Source organism: Chiloscyllium punctatum, chromosome 11, assembly GCF_047496795.1.
Source record: "Chiloscyllium punctatum isolate Juve2018m chromosome 11, sChiPun1.3, whole genome shotgun sequence".
In the NCBI taxonomy this organism is placed as follows: domain Eukaryota; kingdom Metazoa; phylum Chordata; class Chondrichthyes; order Orectolobiformes; family Hemiscylliidae; genus Chiloscyllium; species Chiloscyllium punctatum.
In genome coordinates this window covers 109,344,914-109,371,065 of record NC_092749.1, presented here as the reverse complement: position 1 = coordinate 109,371,065, position 26,152 = coordinate 109,344,914, and the positions used below count along the sequence as shown (strand labels likewise).

The following is a 26,152-nucleotide window of genomic DNA, read 5'->3' as shown; positions in this document are numbered from 1 at the left end:
TCAGACTGAGATGGGGAGGAATTCCTTCTCTCAGAGGGTTGAATGTCTTTGGAACTCCTTGTCACAGAGAGAGCTGTGGGGGCAGAGTCCTTGTGCATACTTAAGGCTGAGATAGGTTCTTGATCAGTCAGGGAATCAAGGGTTACAGGGAAAGGGCAGGAAGGTGGACGTGAGGAATGTTGGATCAGCCACAATCCCACTGAATGGTGAAGCAGGCTCGAAGGGCCGAATGGCCTACTCCAGTTCCTATTTGTTATGATATTCGACCCTGTACCTTATAGATGTGATGAGGTCTCCCTTTCAAAAATCGTTTCGCCCAGGTGAAAGTGAGGACTGCAGACGCTGGAGATTAGAGTTAAGAGTCTAGTACTGGAAAAGCACAGCAGGTCAGGCAGCATCCGAGGGGCAGGAGAATCGACGTTTCGGGCATAAGCCCTTCATTTCATGCAGTGAGTCCTGGATACCCACCACTTCCTTGAGTGAAAGAGTTTCTCTTGACTGCTGTGATCCTTGGTCAGTGACAGCTCCACAAAGGAGGCCAAGTTGTTGTACTCACTCAACGGGTATGAGCATTGCTTGCTGGAACAGCATTTGTTGGTTTGGAACACCAACCCGAAGCCATTTATTTAAAAACAAATCAACTTCACCAGGAACGTTGCCTGGAATGGAGGGCGCTAGCTATGAGGAGAGGTTGAGTAGATTAGGATTATTTTCATTACAAAGACGGAGGTTGAGGGGGGACCTGATTGAGGTCTACAAAATCATGAGAGGTATAGACAGGGTGGATAGCAAGAAGCTTTTTCCCTCAGAGTGGGGGACTCAACTAATAGGGGTCGTGAGTTCAAGGTGAGAGGAGAATAGTTTAAGGGAGATATGTGTGGAAAGTTCTTTACGGAGGGTGGTGGGTGCCTGGAACATGTTGCCAGTGGAGGTGGTAAAGGTGGACACGATAGTGTCACTTAAGATGTATCTAGACAGATACAGGAATGAGCAGGGAGCAGAGGGATACAGACCCTTGGAAAATAGGCGTCAGGTTTAGATAGAGCATCTGGTTTGGCGCAGGCTTGGAGGGCTGAAGGCCCTGTTCCTGTGCTGTAAGGTTCATTGTCCTTTGTTTAGCTGTGTTCCGACACACCTCTGGAGCAGGTGGGTCTTGAACCCAGAACTCCTGACCCAGAGGTTGGGTCACTACCACTTCACCAATAAAGAGAACTCTTTATTTACAACTGTCCAGAGGGCACATTACGAGTCAACCAGGTTGGAGTCACACATCAGCCGGGCAGCAATGACAGATTCCCCTCCCTAAAGGGTATCAGCAAAAACAATAAACTTTTGGCAAATTTGTTTCTTTAATTCCAAATTTGATTCAAATTTCACCAAACACCGCAGTGGGATTCACACCCATTACCATAGAGTTTGGGGATTCCCGACCCAGTGACAATATCTCCACGGCCATCACCTCCCAAACTTTCTGTCCCACTTTACTGAGGCCCCTCAGAGTTGGGAAAAAAAATCCTCAATCAAATCTCCCCTCGACCTCCTCGGTTGAAAGGGAACAACATCCAGCAAATCAGATCTTCCCTCAAAGCTCCACTCATGGTAAAAGCATATCCCACGCCGACATTTCATCGGATTCAATCTTAAGAAATCCAAGGAAAGCTTTCACACAGCTCCATTTTACTCCTGACCGCAGGACCCCTCTCTATAAACCCGTTTGACAGGAATCCCCCTCCTGACTGGGTCTATTTCAGTGCGAATCACAGACCACCACCCTCTCCCTCCTGCCAGCCACCAGAAAGTGACCATTTGGCCCATTGAGCCCGTGCTAGACCTTTGCACCTGATGTTTCGACCCAGATGCCTGCTTTTTGACTGTCACATGGACATGCAAACCCCTCTCAAAAATTATTTACAGAGCTTCCAGAGCGTTCCAGTCCCTTAACAACCCTCGATGTTTAAAAAAAACCCATCCCTTCCCTCCCCAGATCTTTCAGCCAGTAATTTTTAAACTGATGTCCTCTATGTTACTGACCTAATTGTCAGAGAACTGGGACAAAACATTTAAACTTTCTCTCTCTCCAAACGTTTGCCCGCTTCTCCCCATCTCATTTTTGAACCTAATTTCTTGCTGAAATGGATTTTAATTTTAAAACAGAGCACATTTATCCTTGACACAAAATTGCCTCTGTTTTGGGGGTAAGCCAGGGAGTTGATCCTGGGGGATTTCCACAATCTCAATCCTCAGTGACTCCATCGAAAGCTATGATGGAAAGATTGCATGCAAACAGGACCATTTGAAATAATTTGTTGTTCAATTAACAGCTCCCCCTCTCAGGGCATTCATGGGGACCACTAATTGCTGAACTACCTCCTTCCACTACCCCATTCCCCCCAACCCCCCATGCAAAGGGCTTCAGGCAAATCAGACACGCACACACAAAATACAAACAAACACCCATTTGTGACTGAATGCCTGATTACACACCAAACAGAAAACACTTTAGCTGCTGGTTTCTCAGACTCAAATTGCTTTCAGCATCCTGTGTGATACAAAGCTGCCATAATAAAAATTCACAGACACACACACAGAAAGACATACACACTTACACGTACACATACAGAGAGACATACACACACACAGAGACACAGACACAGAATAGACACACAGTCACTCACATACACACACACATACACACACAGACACAGACACACACACACACAGACACAGACACACACACACACACACAGACTCTCACAGACACACATACAGACATGCATACACACGGACACACAGGCACACTCATAGACACAGGCACACACACACTCACTCAGCCACAGACACACACAGTCACTCACACACACACAGTCACTCACACACACACAGACACAAACACAGACACACACAGTCACTCACACACACACACTCACTCAGCCACAGACACACACAGTCACTCACACACACACAGTCACTCACACACACACAGACACAAACACAGACACACACAGTCACTCACACACACACAGTCACTCACACACACACAGACCTGCACAGACACACACACAGACTCTCACAGACACACACACACAGACATGCATACACACGGACACACAGACTCACTCAGCCACAGACGCACACACAGACTCACTCAGCCACAGACACACACACAGACACACACAAACACACAGACACAGACACACAGAGAGAACAGTAAGCCACAACCTGAGGAAGAAATTCAGCCCTTGCTGTTTCACAAATGGTCAACTGTTTTAAAATCAACTGCAGATGAGAAGAGAACTGTGGTTGGAAATAATAAAAGTTGGATTAAATGCTGTTGCTAAGGGGCTGTTGTATTGCAGTGGTAGTGACCTTAGCTCTGAGCCAGGAGGACCTGTGTTCAAAGTCCCACCTGCACTAGAGAGATGTGCAGTAACATCACTGAGCAGGCTGGGTTAGAATTAGGAAATATCTAAAAGCTGCTGTTACTGGAGGGTTAGCTGCCTCAGTGTTCAGATGCTGAATGAAGGACTGGGTAGAGAATTGATCCAGAAAGGGCTGTCTGCAAAGTGGAGAAGCTAGTCCTCCTGTCTTACCTCTCTCGGATAGTGGGGTACAACCCCTGCCAGTTACCAGCCTGGATGGTGTTGTTATTGTTGAGGTTTTGCTGGTAGTTGGAGCCGGGGCAGCTGTTCGCCGGTGCTCTCTTGTTGCTGCTGGTGCTGTTGCTGCTGGAGGTGTCCCCTGGCATCCTCTGGTTCAGGGCGAGGATATCGTAGCAGACGGGCAGCCGGCTGGCTTTTGGTGCCTTCTTGGATTTCTTCACCGCCTCTGGGAGCATGAGGAAGAAAGTCAAACATTTCATGCTCCTGCCCTTGGCATCGACCATGGGTGCATCAGCCTCAGCTGAAACTGAGCAGGGAGATAGTGGCAGGAGGATGAAGGTGGGGGGGGGTTGCTCACTGAATGGATAGGGACTTCAATTCTCAAAACAGATTTCCTCCCAAGGTCTTTCCTCCTCACCCCCGGCCAGGAACCGCGTTCTGAGCTTTAACTGCACCATTCTTTTCCCCAGTTTGACAAAACCAGCAAAAGTGCCTTTGCAGGTAATCCCTCCTTCTCAGTGCGATGTCTGGGAACCGACTTCTCTCCGATTGTGAGAGAGAGAGAGAGAGAGAGAGCACGGGGGAAATAAAGAGCGAATTTCTGCCTTCCCCCCCCTCTCTGCTGCACCCTCGCTCCAGCTTCTCTCAAGACGTCAAGAGTTTCTGCTTCTCTCTCTCTCTCTCTCACACACACACACCCCCCCTTCCTTGTAAAAGGAATAAAACGAGGCTTTTCTCCTGCAGAGAGACAGAGACTGACTGGCAGAGGCACACAAATGTACACCGACTGCGCCTGGGTACTGGGAGAATCACACAACACTGACACCTACTGTAAAAGGCACCCACAAACAGGGAGCAGTTAAAAGGGCATCACCCTCCCTCAGCAACACCCCGTCCCGAACTCGAAGGCTCCACCTTCCCCTCCACCCCCAAAACCCTGACCCCCCTTCCCCAGCTTGGGCTGCTCGCCTCTCAAACAATTCCACAGGGAGTTTACACTCACTTTCTGAACTTCAATACTTTTTTTCTCTCAACTGAGGGCTTGAAATATTGACCCAGGATGGTGGGGGGTGGGGGTAATGTTGTCGCTGGACATGATGAGATATGTGTGTGTGTGGGATCCCTTCACAGAATCATTTCAGCACAGGTAGAGGCCATTCCGCTCAGTATGTCTGTGCTAGCTCTCACTTCACCTGGCCAAGGGGCAGCCCCAACGAAAGCTAGTGATTCCAAATAAAACCAGTTGGATTATAACCCGTGTGACTTCTCCCACACCCGCGCCTACACATCAAAGCTCTCCACAGGACAGGCTCACTTATCTAAAGTGCAGGTTAGGGTGGGATTGGTCATGATAAATTGCCCACAGTCCCCAGGTGAGGTGGAATAGCCTGGGGAAATGCAGGGTTACAGGGATAGGTTAGGGACTAGATCTGTTTATGATGCTCTTTGGAGGTCAGTGCAGACTCGATGGGATGAATGGCCTCTTTGTGCACTGTAAGGATTCTATGATTCAATTCCTTCCAGACTCCAACAAATAATTACTTCAAGTTTGCATCTCATATAGACAGTGTGGTTGAAAAGATGTTTAGCACGCTTGCCTTCATTGCTCAGACCTGTGAATATAGGGGTTGGGATGTCATGTTGAGATTGTACAGGATGTTGGTGAGATCACTTCTGGAATACTGTGTCCAGTTCTGGTCTCCCTGTTATAGGAATGATATTGTTAGACTGGAGAGGACTCAGGAGAGATTTACACGGATTTTTGCCAGGAATAAAGAGAGGCTAGATAGGCTGGGACATCTTTTACTGGAGTGTAGGAGGTTGAGGGGTGACTTTATAGAGGTTTATAAAATGATGAGAGGTATAGATAAGGTGAATGGTAGGTGTCTTTTCCCTCGGGTGAGGGATTTCAAGACTAGGGGGAAAATGTTTAATGTGAAAGGAGAAAGATTTTTAAAAAAGATATGAGAGCCTATTTTATTTTACACAGAGAATGTTTTGTGTGTGGAATGAACATCCAGAGAAAGTGGTGGGTGTGGGTACAGTTACAACATTTAAAATACATTTGGATAAATACATGAATAGGAAAGGTTTGGAGGGATATGGGCCAGGAGCAGGCAGGTGGGACTAGTTTAGTTTGGGAACATGGGTGACATGGACTGGATGGACTGAAGGGTCTGATTCCGTGCTGTATGATTCTATGAGTCTATAAATCTTGGAGAAAGTGAGGACTGCAGATGCTGGAGGTCAGAGTTGAAGAGTGTGGTGCTGGAAAAGCACAGCAGGTCAGGCAGCATCTGAGGAGCAGGAGAGTTGAGGTTTCAGTCATAAGCACTTCATCAGGAATTTAAACACCCCACCAGCCCTTGTAGCTTCTGTTGCTTTTGCCTGAACCCAAGTAATAGCAGTGGGCCATTGAGCCCCTCAAGCCTACTCTATCCTTCAATAACATCATGGCTGATGGAGGGATCTAGTTTCCAATTCAACTTTCAAAACAAAAACTTGCCTCCCAAGTTTACCGATGGATATCCCCGATGTTCAAAAAGAAACTCAAAACATTACCAATTCTCAGACAAGATAATTCAAGGTGTTTCCAGCAGCAGAAACTCAATGTCAGCAGAAATACAATTTTACACCAGTCTCCTCACTCCCATTAGGAATTTCAAAGACCTCCCGTCGGCTATGGATTAAACATCTGGTTTAGTTAATAGCTCCTGCCTCCAAAACGTCCTGGTTCAGGCAGGTGAGGAACTGTTTATCTGCTGCATCGGGAATGATTAGAATAATTTTAACCCCCGTTGTTCAAATCCAATGCAAGTTGACAGGAGGAAGGTTTAAGCAATGAATCTGCTATGTGAGTTGCTACCCACTTAGGAAAAAAAGCCATTTCCTACTCATAACGATTTTTCAAAAGCTCCTTTGTGCAGCATTCACTATTAAGCCAGTGCTTCTTAGTGCCTCAACACCCAACCCTCACAGGAAGAGGAAAAGGCCATTCAGCCCCTTGGGACTGTTCCACCATTCAATGAGATCATGGCTGATCTGTGATTTGTCTCCATATACCATGAGTAAAAACCATGGGGCACATGAGGTTGGGAGGGCAGAGATTGGGGGAGCGGGTGGCATCCGCTGCTATCGGGGAGAGGAATGGGCTTTGGTTTTTGATGGCGTTATTTGTTGGGGGAGACTAGTTGAGTGTGGGAGGAGTTCAGAAAAAAAGTGGGCTTTCTATGAGAGAAAAAAATCCAACGTCTATTTTCTGATGGAGTTTTTTTTGCAGCAGCAATTGGGCCTCAGAGCAGTCCATACCCACCCACCCAATTTGAAACAAATGGACTTAAAGCGGCCTTACAACGATTGAATATCAGTGTGACCTCCATGGTAGCTACTGCTGGGCCTGAGCTCACAACTCCAGGGTGGGAGGGACAGAGTACTTGGTATACTGTCCGCACATTGGTCTCCTTATCTGAGTGAGCAAGGACGTTCTGGCTACAGAGGGAGTGCAGCGTAGGTTTCCCAGACTGGTTCCTGGGCTGGCAGGACTCACATATGAGGAGAGAATGAGTCATTTAGGACGTTCGCAGTGGTTTAAAACAATAGTGGGGGAGGGGTTAGGTGTGGAGTCTTGTAGAAACCTGTAAAATTCTAACACAACTAGGTAGGGTAAGCACAGGAAGGATGTTTCTGGAGACTAGTGAATCCAGAACTAGGGGTTTGTAGCCAGACTGGGTGGCATGGTGGCTCAGGGGTTAGCACTGCTGCCTCACAGCATCAGGGATCTGGGTTCGATTCCAGCCTCAGGTAACAGTCTGTGTTGGGTTTGCATGTTCTCCCCATGTTTGTGTGGGTTTGCTCTGGTTTCCTCCCACCATCCAAAGATGTGCAAGTTAGGGTGAATTGGCCATGCTAAATTACCCATAGTACCCAAGGATGTGCAGGCTAGGTAGGTTAGCTATGGGAAATACTGGTTTAAAGGATGTGTGGGGGGGGTGGGTCTGAGTAGGACACTCTTCAGAGGGTCAGTGTGGACTCAATGGGCCAAATGGCCTGCTTTCACAATGAAGGAATTCTAAGGATGTGGGGGTAGGCTGTCTAGGACTGAAGTGACAGCCAGAGAATGCTGAGTCTGTGTAATTCACTCGCACAAAAAACAGTCAAGGTTAAATCATTGTGTGATTTCAAGGAGTTAGGTATGACCACTTGGGATCAGAGGTATGGGGAGAATGTGAGAATGGAGTGGGTGGGGGGGCTGATCTGGATCGAGTAGCGGAGGAGGGCTGAATGGTCTTCTCTTGTTCCTGCTTTTTATCGCCCACAGCCTGGGAAATCCTGCACTAACTGTATTCCATATGAAACTTGTGTTAATAAAACGTGTGTTTTCAATCATCCAGCAACAATGAAAGATTCTCAGCAGGCAGGCAGGAGATATAAAGACAACATTGACATATGTGAGATCCCTTCCAGCTGATTTGGCAGAGAAACTAAATGGTCCACTTCAAACAATGATCGTTCTTCCACAGCCGAAGGATTTCAGTCGGTACGTTTGCGTGCAATAGCTCCCCTGCCCCATCACCCGAGCCTTCAAATAACAAAACAGAAACCAGCAGCCACTGCCGAGGAAGAAAGAGTTCAAACTTCGCCGCCAACGTTCTGTCAGTCTTTCCACGGACACAGTCAGAACTGCTGAGTACTTCCAACCTTTTCCGCACTTTCTGCAGATTTCCAGAGGCAGAATTTGCGTTTTGCATTGGCGACCTGGTCATGCAAGTATGTCTGGTCTAAAAGAGCAGTAGAACAGCCTATAAGTCCCAGAGCTGTGAAACTAAAGGGAGGTCTTGTGACACAGCTTCTGAGCCAGGAGACCCGGGTCAGTGTCCCACCTGCTCCAGAGGTGTGTCATACCATCCCTGGTCTATTTGTTCAGGAAAATAACTATGATTGAACTCTTGTCGTGTGGTGGTAGTGTCCCTACTTGTGGATGAAGGGTTCAAGTCCCACCTACCCCAGCGGTGTGTGACACCGCCCCTCGATGGTTTGATTTGGAAATAACAATGATTGATATCAGCAGAGCTTGTTTGGTGCAGTGGTAGTGCCCCTACCTTTGGATGAGGAGCGCATGACTCAAGTCCCACCTACTCCAGAGGTGTGTTTAACATCCTGAATGAGTTAATGATTTACTATCTGCACGATACAGAGCCCACGGCTCGCCGATCACTGGAGTGTGTAACTAGCATGTTGTATAGTCATGTGCACCTTTAAAATATTAAAACATTAAATCTCCCCCATTATGGAAACAGGATAGCCTAATATATTATTGCATTCATGATTCATGTCTTTCAGGATTCAGTCTGGGTTTCTCAAATGGAATGAAACAGATGTACCCACCTGCTCACTATCCTCAGCTTCCCTTCCCACAGGGTGCCCCTTGCACTTTACAATATCACAAACACAACCTATAAAGCTTGGTTTTAATGGGACACAGCTCCAGCATTAAAGCTCTCAGAATAGATTTTCTTTAACAAGCGTTATTAAAAAAACCAACAAGCAATCGCAGCAGAAAATTTCACACTCTATTACAATCCCAGTTTCATTATCTATTGACTGCGGCCTGAGTTCTGACAATTTGTGACTTCTGTGCTTTCTACATGTCAAGTCCTTTCGGAATCCGAGCTCTGGAGATTTCAAATGTCACACTAATTGACTGCCCCGATTGTCCCAACTATGCAAATGCTTCAGCAGTTTTGTTCTCTGGACTCCAGCCCAGCTCTGGTGTGAAGATGGGCTTCTATTAGAGGGTTCTGTGCGCAAAGTCATCCACAGACAGAAAGGGGTTGATTCTCCACACAGCAGAGGGGATCAATGTGACACACTATAATCGATGTGCCAGGCAAGGGGCAAGTAGAGACGGACTGGAAATGCAATCTAGCCAGTGATGCCACGAGTGAATAAATAAACAAAAAAGGTGACCTGAAGAGGAACCGAAACACATTTAAAGCAATTAGTTGCTGAATCAGAATTGTGCTTGCCAGAGCAAACACCAGGGCTACTGATATTTGAATGTACATTGTACCATGCCCACTGCAAACTGCTGTAATTACCTTCCTGCCTCAGAGGAGTAACCTACCAGAGCAATGAGTGCAGGAGCAGGATGTACCCCTTACACATTTGTTCTACCCCCCCCCCCCAATAGTTCCTGCAGTTGGCACATCGCAGTCAGAAGAATCGACTGATGCACTGAAATTGACAGGTGTGGTCTATCCTTTGAAGAGGTGTTTCAATTTGGACAGAAAAGGAGAGAAGCTGAAAGGTGTCTGGCATTGTTCCATTTTACAGAGTAAGGGAGCAACATCGAAGCCTGTTTCTGATTGTTAATAATTCTGCTACTTCCAGTCAGAAAGGGTGACACAAAAGGGCACAGATATCACATCACTGGGAACAGAAAGGACAGTGAGACCAGGGGAAGCTTTTTCACTCAGTGAATGCTTTCTTTTGAAATTCATTCACAGGAATATGAACACTGCTGGCTAACCCATTGTCCATCTCTAATTGCCCAGAGGGCAGTTAAGAGCAAACCACATTGCTGTGGGTCTGGAGTCACATGTAGGACAGACCATTTAAAGATGGCAGATTTCCTTCCCTAAAGAATGTTGGTAACCTGATGGATCTTTAACAACAATTGACAGTGGTTCCACAGTCATCACTGAGCCAGATTTCTATTCAGGTTTCATCATTGGCTCTGGTGAGATTCAAACCCCCAAAATTCTCAGAACATTAGCCCTGGAGTTCAGGATCACTAGTTACAATACCAGGACACTTCTGCCTCCCAAAATTATGGTCTGCAATACACTGCCTGGGAAACATCACGGAGGCCAGCTCCACTGAGGTTTTCAAAAGGGATCTGGCGTTTTATCTGAAAAGGATGAGCAGGGCTATGGGAGGAGGCAGGGCGATTCGCACTCTGCGCTTTGCTCATTTGGAGACCTGGCGCAGCTACGCCGGGCCGAATGGTCTCCTTGTGCACCGACGCCAATCTGCGATTGTGTGACAACAGGATGAAAAAGGGCAGCTACAGCAGAAGAGAGAGAATAAGCTTCAATTATTTGATGAGCAGCTGAGGGAAGTGGGCGAGCTGGTTGTCTGCTGGAGGAGGCTGCCAAAGCAGAAAGTTACTGTGGCACAGACAATGGGATTAATGACACAAAAGAGGCACCAGGATAATTGATGCCATCCAGTAACAGCACCGTAATGACATGGGAAATACAGAAAGCTTCAAAGTACTAAGCAAAGACCCTTTCATATCATTTATGATTCCAAAAATCAAATGCTGTAATTTCTGCACCAAATAAAAGCCATCAACAAATATCTGTGATAAACACTGATTCACACTAATAATGCTTTATTACATTTCTATAAATATTTATTTCAGTGTACTGAAAATGAGAAATCCCAAGCAGTTATCGTACTGATACTTACTCAGGTTTTGGAGTCCGAAGCTAGGGTGAGAATTCACAGCAGCACTCTGACTAATTGCAATTTCTTAATGGCCAGAAATTCGCAAGTCATACGAGAAACTGCACAGGCAGTGACCCACAAGGTTCAGTAATGAATCATCCGATTTAATGAGGTTCGATGAAAGTACCATTTGGAGTAACCAGTATTTCTCTGCTGTGTCCCACACTTCAGCCCCCACTTCAGGGCAGCGTGCTGACTCAGTGTTTATTGTGTGAGGGCCAGTCTCCCAAAGAATACCAGAACCCAGCTGGGCAAGGCAAGCCGTGTTAAAGAGGAAAAGGCCACTGTAAAGGCTCTTTTTCTGTTACCCTAGTGCAGTAACACTTCCCCAGACCTTTTCCCCATTGTGACTACACACCTAGTCCCCTCTGTTGCAGGGTAGGGGAGCTCTGCTACAGGGGGGGGTTCCAGGGTCAGGTTAATTTGGAATGAAGGACCCCTTTCCATGTGGATATCTTGACCCGGATGAATTTATATGTCATTGGAGGCAGTTCAGAAAAGGTTCACGAGGGTGATCCTGGGATGGAGGGATTGTCTTAGGAACAAAGGTGAAACAGGTTGGAATCTACTCCCTGGGGTTTGGAAGAATGGGAGGTGATTTCATTGAGACATATCAGATTCTTAAGGAGCTTGACAGGGTCAATGCTGAGAGGATGCTTGCCCTCATGGGAGAGTCTGGGACCAGAGGGTATTGCCTCAGGATAAAGGGGCACTGATTTTACACTGAGATGGGGAGGAATTCCTTCTCTCAGAGGGTTGTAAGTCTTTGAACAACTTGCCGCAGAGAGAGCTGTGGGGGGGCAGAGTCTTTGTATATATTTAAGGCTGAGATAAATTCTTAATCATTCAGGGCATCAAGGATTACGGGGAAAAGGAAGGAAATTGGACATTAGGGGAATGTTGAATCGTATTGAATGGTAGAACAGGCTCAAGGGGCTTACTCCTACTACTGCTGGTATTATGGACTTTAATTGGAGGCAAAGTTATCAGGCATTCTCAAATTAATGAAAAGGACCGAGAGGGCAGAGAAGATTCTCGAGAATTAATCCACGGATGAGGGACTTCACCAATACTGGGGAGGCCGTAGCATCTGGGGGGAGGAGTTGTTCCATTTGTGAAGGCCGAGGGGGGATTTGGTCGAAGTCTCGCAGACCAGGAGGGGTCTGGGCGGAGTCAAGGAGGGAGAGACCTTGACCATTGGTGGAAGTATCAAGAACCAGAAGGTACTTGAAGGTGATTGGCAAAGGAAGTCAAAACGCTGTGAGTAACAACTTTCTTCATACAGCGAGGGGTTTTAGGATCCAGAGTGTGCTGCCTGAGTGTGTGGTGGAGGAACATTCAATGTTTGCTTTCAAGAGGGAACTGGATAAACTCCTGTAGAGAAAACAACCAGGAGGAAGGAAGGCCAGGAGAGTGGGATGAACTAAACTGCTCAGACAGATGGCCAGTACAGACTCAGTGGGCTGAAATGCCTCTACACTTGCTGGAATCATTCTGTAATTTATTCCTCTCACCAGCCCCCAGAGGCTAGAACCCTACTCTGTGCTAACCTTCCAGTTCACTCAATCTCGATAATACTCATGCATTAAAGAAATTATTGTCTGTGTGCATGCAAATAAGAAAGATTGTTTAAAGATATGTTTGTTTAAAGCAAACAAACACATCGTTCCTCCCTAACAGCACGGTGGGTCTAGCGAAACCGCATGGACTACAATGGTTCAAGATTTATCACAACCTTCTCAAGGGGCAATTAGGGATGGGCACAGAGAGTATTACCCACCTCCCAAGACAGCAATTAGGAAATGTAATCATTTACTAGCCTCAATGGTGATAGCATGGGGAGAGGCAATGGCCTAGTGGTATTATTGCTGATTCCTATCCATAAGACCATAAGAAATAGGAGTGGAAGTAAGGCCATTCGGCCCATCGAGTCCACTCCGCCATTCAATCATGGCTGATGGGCACTTCAAATCCACTTACCCGCATTTTCCCCGTAGCCCTAAATTCCCCGAGACAGCAAGAATCTATGAATCTCTGCCATGAAAACATTTAGCGTCCCGGCCTCCACTGCACTCTGCGGCAATGAATTCCACAGGCCCATCACTCTCTGGCTGAAGAAATGTCTCCGCATTTCTGTTCTGAATTTACCCCCTCTAATTCTAAGGCTGTGTCCACGGGTCCTAGTCTCCTCACCTAACGGAAACAATTTCCTAGCATCCACCCTTTCCAAGCCATGTATTATCTTGTACGTCTCTATTAAGTCTCCCCTTAATCTTCTAAACTCCAATGAATACAATCCCAGGATCCTCAGCCATTCCTCATATGTTAGACCTACCATTCCAGGGATCATCCGTGTGAATCTCCGCTGGACACGTTCCAGTGCCAGTATGTCCTTCCTGAGGTGTGGGGACCAAAACTGGACACAGTACTCCAAATGGGGCCTAACCACAGCTTTATAAAGTCTCAGTAGCACAACGGTGCTTTTATATTCCAACCCTCTTGAGATAAGTGACAACATTGCATTCGCTTTCTTAATCACAGACTCAACCTGCATGTTTACCTTTAGAGAATCCTCAACTAGCACTCCCAGATCTCTTTGTACTTTGGCTTTACGAATTTTCTCACCATTTAGAAAGTAGTCTGTGCTTTTATTCTTTTTGCCAAAGTGCAAGACCTCGCATTTGTTCACGTTGAATTCCATCAGCCATTTCCTGGACCACTCTCCCAAATTGTCTAGATCCTTCTGCAGCCTCCCCACTTCCTCAGTATTACCTGCCTGTGCACCTAACTTCGTATCATCTGCAAACTTTGCTAGAATTTCCCCAGTCCCTTCATCCAGATCATTAATATATAATGCGAACAGCTGTGGCCCCAACACTGAACCCTGCGGGACACCGCTTGTCACCGGCTGCCATTCTGAAAAAGAATCTCTTATGCCAACTCTCTGCCTTCTTTCAGACAACCAATCCTCAATCCCTCCCAGTAGCTCACCTCGAACACCATGGGCCCTCACCTTGCTCAGCAGCCTCCCGTGTGGCACCTTATCAAAGGCCTTTTGGAAGTCTAGATAGACCACATCCACTGGGTTTCCCTGGTCTAACCTACTTGTCACCTCTTCAAAGAACCCAGAGACTCCAGGTCACGTTCTGGGAATGCAGATTCCAATCCTGTCACGGCAGATGGTGGAATTTAAATTCAATAAAAATCTGGAATGAAGTGTTTGTTGATGACCAGGAATCCATTGTCAATTGTTGGGAAAATCCCATCTGTTCACTAATGTTCTATGGTTCTAATGTCCTTTAGGGAAGGAAATCTGCCATCCTTACCTGGTCTGGTCTACATGTGACTCCAGACCCACAGCAAAGTGGTTGGCTCTTAACTGCCCTCTGGTCAATTAGGGCTGGGCAATAAATGCTGGGATAGCCAGCTTCACCCTCATCCCGTGAAAGAATTTTTAAAAACCTGAATGAATGCAACTCCTTTGTTGTTCATTTTAATACCATTTCTCCCATTCCCCAGCTATCTTCCTCTCTGGCTTTCCCTTCTCTCAAAAGTGTTTTCAGCTTCAACTGCCCTGGGCTTCAGAAGGAATCGTAGAACCATAGAAATGATACAGCACAAAGGGAGCCATTCGGCCCATCTCACACATCAAAGACATCTGGATGCCCTTTCTAATCCCATGGCGCAAAACTCTGCAGCTTACGGCACTGAAAGTGCAGATCCAGGTACTTTTAAAAACAGTTTGGGATGTTTGACCCTACCATCTACTCAGGCGGTGAATTCCAGACACCCACCTTCACATCCCCCTCTAATCCTTCAGTTACTTTGTTTGAATCCATGGTCCCCTTGGCTTTTGAACTCTCTGCCAAGGGAAACATGTTCCTCCTGCCTACTCTATCTCTACCCCTCACAATTTGGTGCACCTCGGTCGAGGCAGCTTTTCTTGGTAAAACCGTTGCTTTTGAATTTTCTTCATGGCTCGAGATGGAGCAGCTTTCAGAATCTCTCTCCGCCATGTGCCAATCCGCCATTACCAAACATTGAATGTGACCAACTCAATCCGTGACAACGTGGAAACTTGGCACAGCGAACAGAGGCTGCGGTGTCAGAGAATGCCGGAGTGTGCAAGGATATCCCGCCAGTCCCCTCACCCTCTACCGCCCTGTGGAAACTGACAGAACAATGTTAATTTCAGCAATCCATTTCTCCTCCAGAAATAAGTCTGGGAAATCATCTCAAAGGGAGAACACAGACAGGTACATCCATACACACACACACACTCTTTCTCTGTCTCTCTGATAAGGTGCTGACATTCAAAGTGCAGGAAGATCATCATTTTCAGACACACAGATGTGTGAGACTCTCCTGAGATCTGCTGCACTGTCAGAAGGGTGTTGACAAGCCCCTGAAATTAAAAACAAAATCTGGCCCCAGATGTTTCATTAGGAGAAAGGCTGGTCTTGGGGAATTTGGAAAATTCAGGATTAGAACATCACGGGATGAGAATCACGTTGTTGTTCTTCACCCCCCAGTGAGAAAATCTATCTCACCTCGATAAAAATTTGTCTCTTTTTTTTTGGACGCAGGATTCCTTTCGAAATGATGCCATTTGCTAAGTGTTATGGGTCAGACTCAGCTGCTCGGTGGGAAGTCAAATTTACACCACCCCCAGGTATTAGGCAATGACCATCTCAAATAAGAGACACACTGCCCTTTAATGTTCAATCACTGCCTTCCCCAGTACCAACATCTTGGAGGTTTCAATTGACCAGAAGCTGAACTGGAACAATGAGACAGAGTGTAGCTATAAGGGCAGGTCAAAGACTGGATTCTGCAGTGAGTAACTCACCTCCTAAAGCCTGTCCACCATCTACAAGGCACAGGTCAGGAGTCGGATGGAATACTCCCCGTTTGTCTGGATGAGTACAGCTCTATCAACACACAAGAAGCTTGACACCAGCCAGGACAAAGCAGCCTGCATGATCAGCACCACATCCACCACCAATGCTTTGTAGGAGCTATGTGGACCATCTACAAGATAGAACCCTTACAGTGTGGAAACAGGTCATTCGGCCCAACAAGTCCACACCGACTCTCCGAAGAACATCCCTCCCAGGCTCATACCTCTACCCTGTCCCTGTAATTTCCATACACGGTCCGCCTAGCCTGCACATCCTTGGTTGCTACGGGCCATTTAGCACGGCCAATCCACCTAAACTGCACATCTTTGGACTGTGGCAGGAAACCAGAGCACCTGGAGCAAACTGACTCAGACAGAGGGAGAACGTGCAAACGTCATATAGACCCAGGGTCCCTGGCGCCATGAGGCAGCAGTGCTAATACTGAGCCACTGTGTTGTCAGCCATTTCAAAGTGAATAACACTGAGAAGCTAGAGATCCCAGACAGGGAAGCCAGTGACCTGGCCAGGAAATTCAGAGATGTTTCAGTCTTAACTTTAGCGAAGGTTTTGTTTTATGAAAATAATACGGGATAAAGAATGAGGACTTGATGGGGTTCAGAAGAATGAGGAGGGGGTCTAACTGAAGCTTACAGAATACTGAATGGCCTGGACAGAATGGATGTTGGGAAGATGTTTTCATTGGTGGGAGAGATTGGGACCTGAGGGCACAGCCTCAGAGTAAAGGGAAGACCTTTTAGAATGGAGTTAAGGAAAAGTTTCTTCAGCCAGAGAGTTGGGAATCTACAGAATTCATTGCCACATAAGGCTGTGGAGGCCAGGTCATTGAGCATATTTAAGACAAAGATAGATAGGATCTGAATTACCAAGGGGATCCCCACCCAGGCACGGGGAGAATGTGCAAACTCCACACAGACAGTCGCCCGAGGTTAGAATTGAACCCGGGTCCCTCACGCTATGAGGCAGTGGTGCTAACACTGAGCCACCATGTCATACTGCAAAAACGTACCGAGGCTCCTTAGACAGCATCTTCGAAACTCATGACCACTTCCATCTTGAAGGACAAGAGTTACAGATCCATATGAACACCATCCCCTGCAAGTTTCCCTCTGAGCTACTTACCATCCTGACTTGGAAATATTTCGCCATCCCTTCACTGTCGCTGAGCAGATATTCTGACAGCGTGGGGGTGTACCTACAGAACATGGATGGCCATGACTGAAAAAGGTGGTTCATTACCATCTTCTCAAGAGCAGCTTGGGACAGGCAATAAATGCTAGCCCCAGTCATCCGAGGCACACAACCCACGGAAGAATAAATGAAACGTCTGAGATCATGAACCAGAATAGCATGGTTGCAGGCAGGTCAAGAGGGACCCTTGAAATCCAATTTGTTTCATACCAACACAGGAAGGTATGAATTGGAAGCAAGAAGAGGCCATTCAGCCCTTCAAGTCAGCTCCACCATTCTGTAGAGATCATGGCTGACCTGAATGTTGAACGTTTAGTCAACTTTTCCCTCTCACACCCTATAACCTTTCACCCCCTTGTTAGTCAACGCAGCATTAAATATATTCAATTGGCCTGCCTCCACTGCTGTCTGAAGGACAGAGTTACAAAGACCCATGCAGCCTAGTGACAGAATTCCTCCTCCCTCCATCTTAAACAGGATTCCCTTTAGTTTGAAACAGGACCATTTAGTTCTAGTCACTAGTCACTAGTCCAAGGTGAACCACCCTCTCAGCATTCACCCTGCCAAGTCCCCTTATATGTTTCACAATTTTGCCCATTCATTTGGCCTAGCTATATCCTTCTGCAGACTCTATGCCCTCTTCACAACTTACTCTCCAGGGTTGGAGGGTTTGAGCAATAGAGACAAGCTGAATAAATTGGTTTCCCTGGAGTGTTGGAGGCTGAGGGGTGACCTTATAGAGGTTTATAAAATCATGAGGGGCATGGATTGGGTAAATACAAAGGGGGAGGAGCCTGATCAAGGTGCGTAAGATTACCATAAGACATAGGAGCTGAAATTAGGCCATTCAGCCCATCAAATCTGCTCTGCTATTCAATTATGGCTGATACGTTTCTCAACCCCACTCTCCCACTTTCTCCCCATAAACCTTGATTCCCTTGATATTCAAGAACCTATCTATCTCAGTCTTAAACATACTCAATGACCCGGCCTCCACAGCCTTCTGTGTCAATGAATTCCACAGATTCACCACTCACTGGCTGAAGAAGTTTCTCCTTAACTCTGTTCTCAAAGGTGTTCCCTTTATTCTAATGCTTTTTCCTTGGGTACTAGTCTCTCCTACCAATGGAAACATCTTCCCAACATCCACTCTGTCCACACCATTCAGTATTCTGTAAGTTTCAATTAGATCCCCCCCCCGTCATCCTTTGAAACCCCATCGCGTGTAAACCCAGAGTTCTCAAATGTTCCTCATCTGTTAAGCTTCTCATTCTTTATCCCGTATTGTTTTCCTAAAACAAAGCCTTCGCTAAAATTAAGACTGAAACATCCCTGAATTTCATGGCCGGGTCACTGGCTTCCCTTCCTGGAGGCCTCCAGTTTCTCAGTGTTATCACTTTGAAATGGCTGACAGCACGGTGGCTCAGTGGTTAGCATTACTGCCTCACAGCGCCAGGGACCTGGGTTTGATTCCACCCTGGGTCTGTGTGGGTTTCCCGTGGGTGCTCTGGTTCCCTCCCACAGTCCAAAGATGTGCAGCTGAGGGTAGATTGGCCAGGCTAAATTGTCCCCCCAGTGTCCACGGATGTGTAGGGTTGGTGGATCAGCCACAGGAAAGGTGGGTTTTATAGGGATAGTGTGGGAAGGTCAGATGGACCGAAAGGCCCGCTCTCACACTGTAGAGATTCTGTGAATTCGCTGTCCGCTTTCCCATCACCTCCTGATACCTGCTTCAATTCAAGGGTTTGCACTTGAGGAACATCTTACTTGCTAAACATTCATCGAAAATTAATCGGGAAATTCCTCCACACGGCATTCACTAGACTGTGGAACTTGCTACTACAGGAAGTGACTGCGGTATCGTCAAAGCTTTCAGAAGGAAATTAGGCAAGTCTGCGAGAGAAGAGGGGAATGGTGAAGGGCTGAGGTAGACCCAAAGGTTGCTGCAGAATCTCAGCAACACCACGGGAGAGAGGAATGGCTCAAGTCCAAATGGAGAGAGATAGAAATATAATGGCTTCATGAAGAAGGGTGAGAGAGAGAGAGAGACAAGAACAACAGAAGGGGAGGTTAGAGGGGGAGGAAGGTTACACATGTACCTCCAAACAAAAGGCAAAGGGGGTGATAATGGTAATAAGACATGACGCAAAATATAAAAGCTGTAGAGTTTCCAGTTCAGCTCTGAAACATAGAGGAACAGGAGTAGAACTGCAGCCTGCTCCACTATTCAGCATAATCATGGCTGACTACCAAGCTCAATAACTTAACTGCTTCCTCCCCAACCAGTGAACCCTGTAGTCACAAGAGCTATATCTACCTCCCTCTTGAAAACACAATGTTTTGGCCTCAACCATTTTCTCTGGTAGTGAATTCCTGGTGGAGGGCTTATGCTCGAAACATCGATTCTCCTGCTCCTCGGATGCTGCCTGACCAGCTGTGCTTTTCCAGCACCACGCCTTTTCTCTCTGATCTCCAGCGTCCACAGTCCTCACTCTCTCCGAGTGAATTCCACAGACTCCCCGCTCTCTGAGTGAAGAAATGTCTCCCCATCTCAGTCCTAAATGGTTTACCCCTTTATCCTTAAACTATGACCTCTAGTTCAGGACTGCCTCACCATTGGGAACATCCTTACTGAATCAAAGCGATCCAATCCTGTCAGCATGTTACGGGTTTCTATGAAATACCCCTCTCATTTTTCTAAACTCCAGCGAATACAATCCTAACCAACTCAATCACTCCTCATATATCAGTTCTGCTGTCCCAGGAATCAATTTGGTGAAACCTTCGATGCACACTCTCTGTAGTCAGACCATCCTTCCTCAGATAAGGAGACCAAAACTACAGATTCATGTTGGAACCTTTATTCACTGAAGAGTAGAAAGTTCGGGGGTGACCTTACAGAGGTTTACAAAATCACGAGGGGTTTAGATAAGGTGAATGGCAGATACCTTTTCCCTAGGGTGGGCGATTTCAAGACTAGAGGGCACATTTTTAAAGTGAGATGAGAGAGATTTAAAAAAGTTATCAGGGGCAACGTTTTTACACACAGAGTGGTTTGTGTGTGGAATGAACTTCCAGAGGAAGTGGTGGATTCAATTACAACTTTTAAAAGACATTTGGATAAGTACATGGATAGGAAAGGTTTGGAGGGATATGGGCCAGGAGCCAGCAGGTGGCACTAGTTTAGTTTGGGATTGTGGTCAGCATGGACTGGTTGGGCTGAAGGGTCTATTTCCATGCTGTATGACTCTCTCCAGCTGCAGTTCCCGTTTTATTTTGGATTTTCGGTGCCTGTTGTATTGTTACTTCAGCTTTGGAACAGGTGAAATCGGAGGAGATTCAAGTGCAGCACGAATGCCAATACAGTCTAGCTGGGCTGAATGGCCTGCTTCTCATTCCCTGATGCAACATATGGTCTGGGTGAGAGTGCCATCTATTCAGTGTCAGTACCACCACGTAGTTTCAGCTTCCACAGATGGACTCAATCCCCTTGAGGTTAGTGAAGTTGCATGTGATGGCCCAGACACATTTAATATTTATAACCCAACACATTTGTGCGTTGTTGGGGCAGTTTTTGCAGAGTCGTGCACCAAGACAGTTCACGGTACATGGGAGCTCAGTGTTTTTTTTCATATTTCCATTTATAACATCCTATTACAAACCAAGCTGAAAAGACTTGGATTCAACTGTGAGTGAAAAATAATCAGAGGAATTGGCTGCCAGCCATTTGACTGTGAGCTATCAACTCTTCAAGTAGTCTTCGTCTAATTAAAGGCAAGGATTCTTTGCACAACCTGATAGTGTTGAAGAAACGTCTTAACAGCTTTGTTTCAAATAGACAACGCACCCAAAAAAAAAGCTTGCTTCCATTATTTCTTTTGTCGTAACTTGAGGGAGAATAGTCGAGTAGCTATTTTGTTTCAGTTAGGTAAAGGGTAGACATTGGGCACGAGGGGGAGATGGGTAAATGGAGTTGGCCCACAATCTACCATGAGTGCCAGAACAGGTTCGACAGGCTGAATGGCCTCCTTGTAGAAATGCCAGAAAAAATAGCTTCAAAGCCATAGCTAAATGCCGGAAATTGAAATTATCAAAAAAAAACAAAGCTGGAGATTCTCAGTAGGTCGGGTAGCACCTGCGAAGAGGGAAACAAGAGTTTGTTTCTTTAGTGAGTCTCGGGACTCCAGTGTGGGGTCCCTGAGGGGACTCTGAGCTCACTATTGCAATCAGTCCTCCAGGAGGTGGCTCCAATCTGTCTCCTGAAGCCCCTGGGCAATACCGATACTGCAGGAAGGTTACTGGGGTGGCAAAGCCTGAAGCTTGGACAAAAGTCCTGATATCAAATCCCAACACTGCTGGAATCGGAATCCCATTACAGAGGAACCTCGATAATCCGAATGACACAGGAGGAGAGTGTTTTGTTCGGTATAATCGAATGCCGGATAACACAGTTTAGCCAAGCATTGGGACCTTGAGGTCTTCTCCAGATAATCCAAAATTCGGTGAGTCAAATGCTGGAAAGTTGAGGTTCCTCTGTAATAAAGTCAATTAATTAATCCAAAACAAAACCTGTAATTAAAGGTAGCCACTAGTAACGGTGACCACAAGTCTCAGTGCGGGTAACCATGGCGATTACTGATTACTAAAAACCTCAATGGCTTCACTCATGAAGGAAATAGCTGTCCTTACCAGGTCTGGCCTACAAGTCCATGGCAACGTGGCTGACTCTTAAAGGTTGTTAAAGGGATGGTCAGTAAAAGTTGACATTGGCAGCAACACCCCTGTCCCGTGAAAGAATTTTGAAAAAGGGCCCATCTGAGCAAGACAGTTTGGCCTGGGTTACGATGGAAGGTGAGATTGAGACTGCTGATAGTGTGCCCACCACCTCTGTCCCTGGTGACACATGTGATAACTTGAGGGTTGGTAAAGTCTCGAGGGTGAAAGCCTCTTCCGTGATTGGGTCTGAGACGTTTCACACTGAGTCGCCCATCACTGGATGGAGCCAAATAAATATAGCGGCTTTAACAGCAGGCCAACAAGTTAAATATATTCAAGGTCAAAATAGACAGATTTTCAATCAGTAGGGGAATCAAGGGTTTGAGGAAAAAAGATGGACAGGGTGGATGTTGGGAAGATGTTTCCATCGGTAGGAGAGACTAGGACCCGAGGGCACAGCCTCAGAGTAAAGGGAAGACCTTTGAGAACGGAGATAAGGAGAAACTTCTTCAGCCAGAGAGTGGGGAATGTATGGAACTCACTGCCACAGAAGGCTGCAGAGACTAGGTCATTGAGTATATTTAAGACAGAGATAAATAGGTTCTTGAGTATCAAGGGGATCAAGGGCTATGGGGAGAAAGTGGGAGAATGGGGTTGAGAAACTTATCAGCTATGACTGAATGACAGAGCAGACTCAATGGGCTGAACGGCCTAATTTCTGCTCCTGTTTCTTATATTCTTATGGTCATACGGTCAGGGCGCATTATGGCCTGGTATCACAACTGTTCTACTCAGGACCATAAGAAACTACAGAGGGTGGTGTGCACAGTCCAGACCATCACAGGAGCCAACCTCCCATCCATGGACTCCATTTACATAGCCCGCTACTATGGAAAAGCTGCCAACACCATCAAAGACCCATCGCACCCCAGTCACGCTCTCCTACAACCTCTTCCATCAGGCAGAAGATACAAAAGCCTGCACACACCAACAGGTTCAGAAACAACTTCGTCCCTGCCACTTCTAGACTGATGAATGGACTCTTTAGCCTCAAATAATGCTGATCTTGCCAACACTGATCTCCCCTAGTGCACGCCCTGTGCAATGTAACCTGTATACCTCTGTCTAAGTGTTTTGGATCTATACATCCTTACTTACTACGATCTGCCTGTACTGCTTGTAAACAAAGCTTTTCACTGTACTTCGGTACATGTGGCGATCAATCAATCAAATCAAACAGGAAATTTGAGTTGAAGATTATCAAAACAGCCATGGATTCAATGAGTGCCAGGACAGGCTTGATGGGCTGAATGACCACTTCTGCTCCTATATCTTATGACATTATGATCTTGCAAGGCACAGATCAAAGAGTGTGACAGACTACTCCTCATTTGCCTGGATGGGTGCAGCTCAAACAACACTCAAGAAGCCTGACACCCTCTAGGATATGAGTGCACTCTAATCTTGACTCTGTCCTCCAGCATCTCCAGTCTTCACTTACACCTACCATCCAGGATAAAGCACCTCGCTTGATTGGCAATGCAACCACGTACCTTCACTCCCTCCATCACCAACATGCAGTAGCAGTGCGCATCACTACAAGATGCACTGCTGAAATTCATCAAGGTTCCTTCAACAACACCTTCCAAACCTGCAATCTGCTCCATCTCAGAGGGTGCACTGCATGGTAATGCTACCATCAACAAGTTTCCCTGCAAGACACTCCCCATCCTGATGTCGGAACAAAGTGTCAGTGGGTCAAAACGCTAGAACTTCTTCTCTAATGTCATTGTGGCTCTACCTACAGCACATGGACTGCAGTGAGTCAAGAAGGCAGCTCACTCCCACCTTCTGTAATCACAGATAGGCAATAAATGCTGGCCCAGCCATTGGTAACCACACACCATGAATGAATTTTTTAAAAAGTACGAATCTACATGATAAAGGGACTAAAACAAAATACTGTAGAAATTTTAAAATAACTTTAAAGTTAGAAGGAAAAAAAACATCTAGCAGAAATAGCAGGAAAAACAATAATGCCTGGCAGACTTAATAACAGGGAAGTGTCAAATATTAGACATCTTGAAGAAAACAGTTCTTAAGATACAGAATAACTTTCAAGCTACACAATATATCAGAAGGTGAATAAATAAATAAATAAGCTATTATGTTCAATAGCCCCAACAGTTGATGATGTTATAGTTTTTCAAGGCCTAGAAAGTGGCACAGATACTGTAATGAAACTTTATAAGTTTTTGCCAATTCTTTTAACCTGACGACAAATATAATTCTTGAAAGAGCAAGATTCAACAGCATCCAGTGATATCCATCGATTGGCTGATAATGACCTGTACAGATTTGTGGAAAACTGTGACTACAAAGTCAGAATTCATAAGCAACAAAAATGTTATTGGAATTACTGATGAGCCTTTGTCAGATTTATCAAGGTACAAAGAAGATTTTGCTTTTGACACAGCTATTCATATTGCATGAAGGATCATTGAGAAATCCTAAATTCACCAAACAGTGAGTTCTGGCAAGTTTCTCTGGGTGAGCATTGAAGATTGTTTACTTCATTGTTCTTTCTCCATTTGGGAGATGTGACTTCATCAGAGTCACCTCAGCTCCAGTGACTTTTCAACAGGCTACATCCAATATTTTACAAGAGTAATAAGATGTCTGTGTTGCCAAACAAAGACACTTTGGAGTGCAGGTTCACAGTTTCTTGAAAGTGGAGTCACAGGTAGATAGGATAGTGAAGAAGGTGTTTGGTAGTTGGGGGTTTGAGCTATGTGTGCAATTCTGGTCTCCCTGCTATACGAAGGATAGGGTTCAAAAATAATTTTGTTTTTTAAGAATCCCTACAGTGTGGAAACAGGCCATTTGGCCAAACAGTTCCATACCAACCCTCTGAAAAGTATCCCACCCAGACCCATTGCCCAACCCTATTACTCGACATTTACCCCTGACTAATGCTCCTAACCTACACATCCCTGAACATTATGGGCAATTTAAAATGGTCAATCACTCTAACCTGCACATCTTTGGACTGTGGGAGGAAACCCACACAGACACAAGGAGAACGTGCAAACTCCACACAGTCACCCGAGGCAGGAATTGAACCCGGGTCCCTGGCGCTGTGAGGCAACAGTGCCAACCACCGAGGCACCAGACCACGACTATGTTGCCAGGGTTGGATGGTTTGAGCTATAAGGAGAGGCTGAACAGGCTGGGGCTGTTTTCCCTGGACTGTCAGAGGCTGAGGGGTGACCTTATAGAGGTTTATAAAATCATGAGGGGCATGGATAGGGTAAATAGACAAGGTCTTTTCCCTAGAGTGGGGGCGGAGTCCAGAACTAGAGGGCATAGGTTTAGGGTGAGAGGGGAAAGATACAAAAGGGACCTAAGGGGCAACTTTTTCACACAGAGGGTGGTGTATCTATGGAATGAGCTGCCAGAGGAAGTGGTGGAGGGTGAAACAATTACAGCATTTAAAAGGCATTTGGATGGGTATATGAGTAGGAAGGGGTTAGAGGGATATGGGCCAAGTGCTAGCAAATGGGACTAGATTAGGTTAGGGTATCTGATCAGCATGGACGGGTTGGACTGAAGGCTCCTGGTGCTCACCTTCCACCCTACAAACCTTCGCATAAGGGCTCATTCCTGAAGAAGGGCTTATGCCCGAAACGTTGATTCCCCTGCTCCTTGGATGCTGCCTGACCTGCTGCGCTTTTCCAGCAACACATTTTTCAGCTCTGATCTCCAGCATCTGCAGTCCTCACTTTCTCTGAGTTATAAAATGCCTGTAAGCTGAACAGTCTAACCTCCATAATGAGAGTAAAACTTCCAAGGAATCTGTTTGCTACTTGGAACTTATTCTATCCTTTTTTAGTAATGTCAGGGCTCCAGGAGTGGCGTGGTGGCTCAGTGGTTAGCACTATTGCCTCACAGGGACAGGGACCCGGGTTCAATTCCAGCCTCAGGCGATGGTCTATGTGGGGTTTACACATTGTCCCCGTGTCTGCGTGGGGTTCCTTCCACAATCCAAAGATGCGCAGGTTAGGGTGAATTAGCAATGCTCAATTGACCATAGTGTTCAGGGATATATAGGTTAGGTGCATTAGTCAAGGGTAAATGTAGAGTAATAGGGTAGGGGAATGGGTCTGGGTGGGTTACACTTCCGAGGCTCAGTGTGGACTTGTTGGGCCGAAGGGC

At 46.2% G+C, this 26,152-nt stretch overlaps 1 protein-coding gene across 3 annotated transcripts in view; it reads right to left on the bottom strand.

Annotated features, from left to right (window-relative positions):
• btbd3b (BTB (POZ) domain containing 3b) overlaps positions 1 to 26,152 on the bottom strand; it is a 56,019-nt gene that overhangs the window by 14,047 nt on the left and 15,820 nt on the right. Inside the window, exon 2 of one of the 3 annotated variants that reach the window (XM_072581510.1) lies at positions 3,591 to 3,823. The exons of 1 other annotated variant lie outside the window; for it this stretch is intronic. In XM_072581510.1, coding sequence (XP_072437611.1) covers positions 3,591 to 3,745 — 155 coding nt within the window. In that variant the 5' untranslated portion in view covers positions 3,746 to 3,823. Of the gene's footprint in view, positions 1 to 3,590; positions 4,402 to 26,152 lie in introns of those variants that run through there. One more of the 3 variants, XM_072581509.1, reaches the window with a different exon arrangement.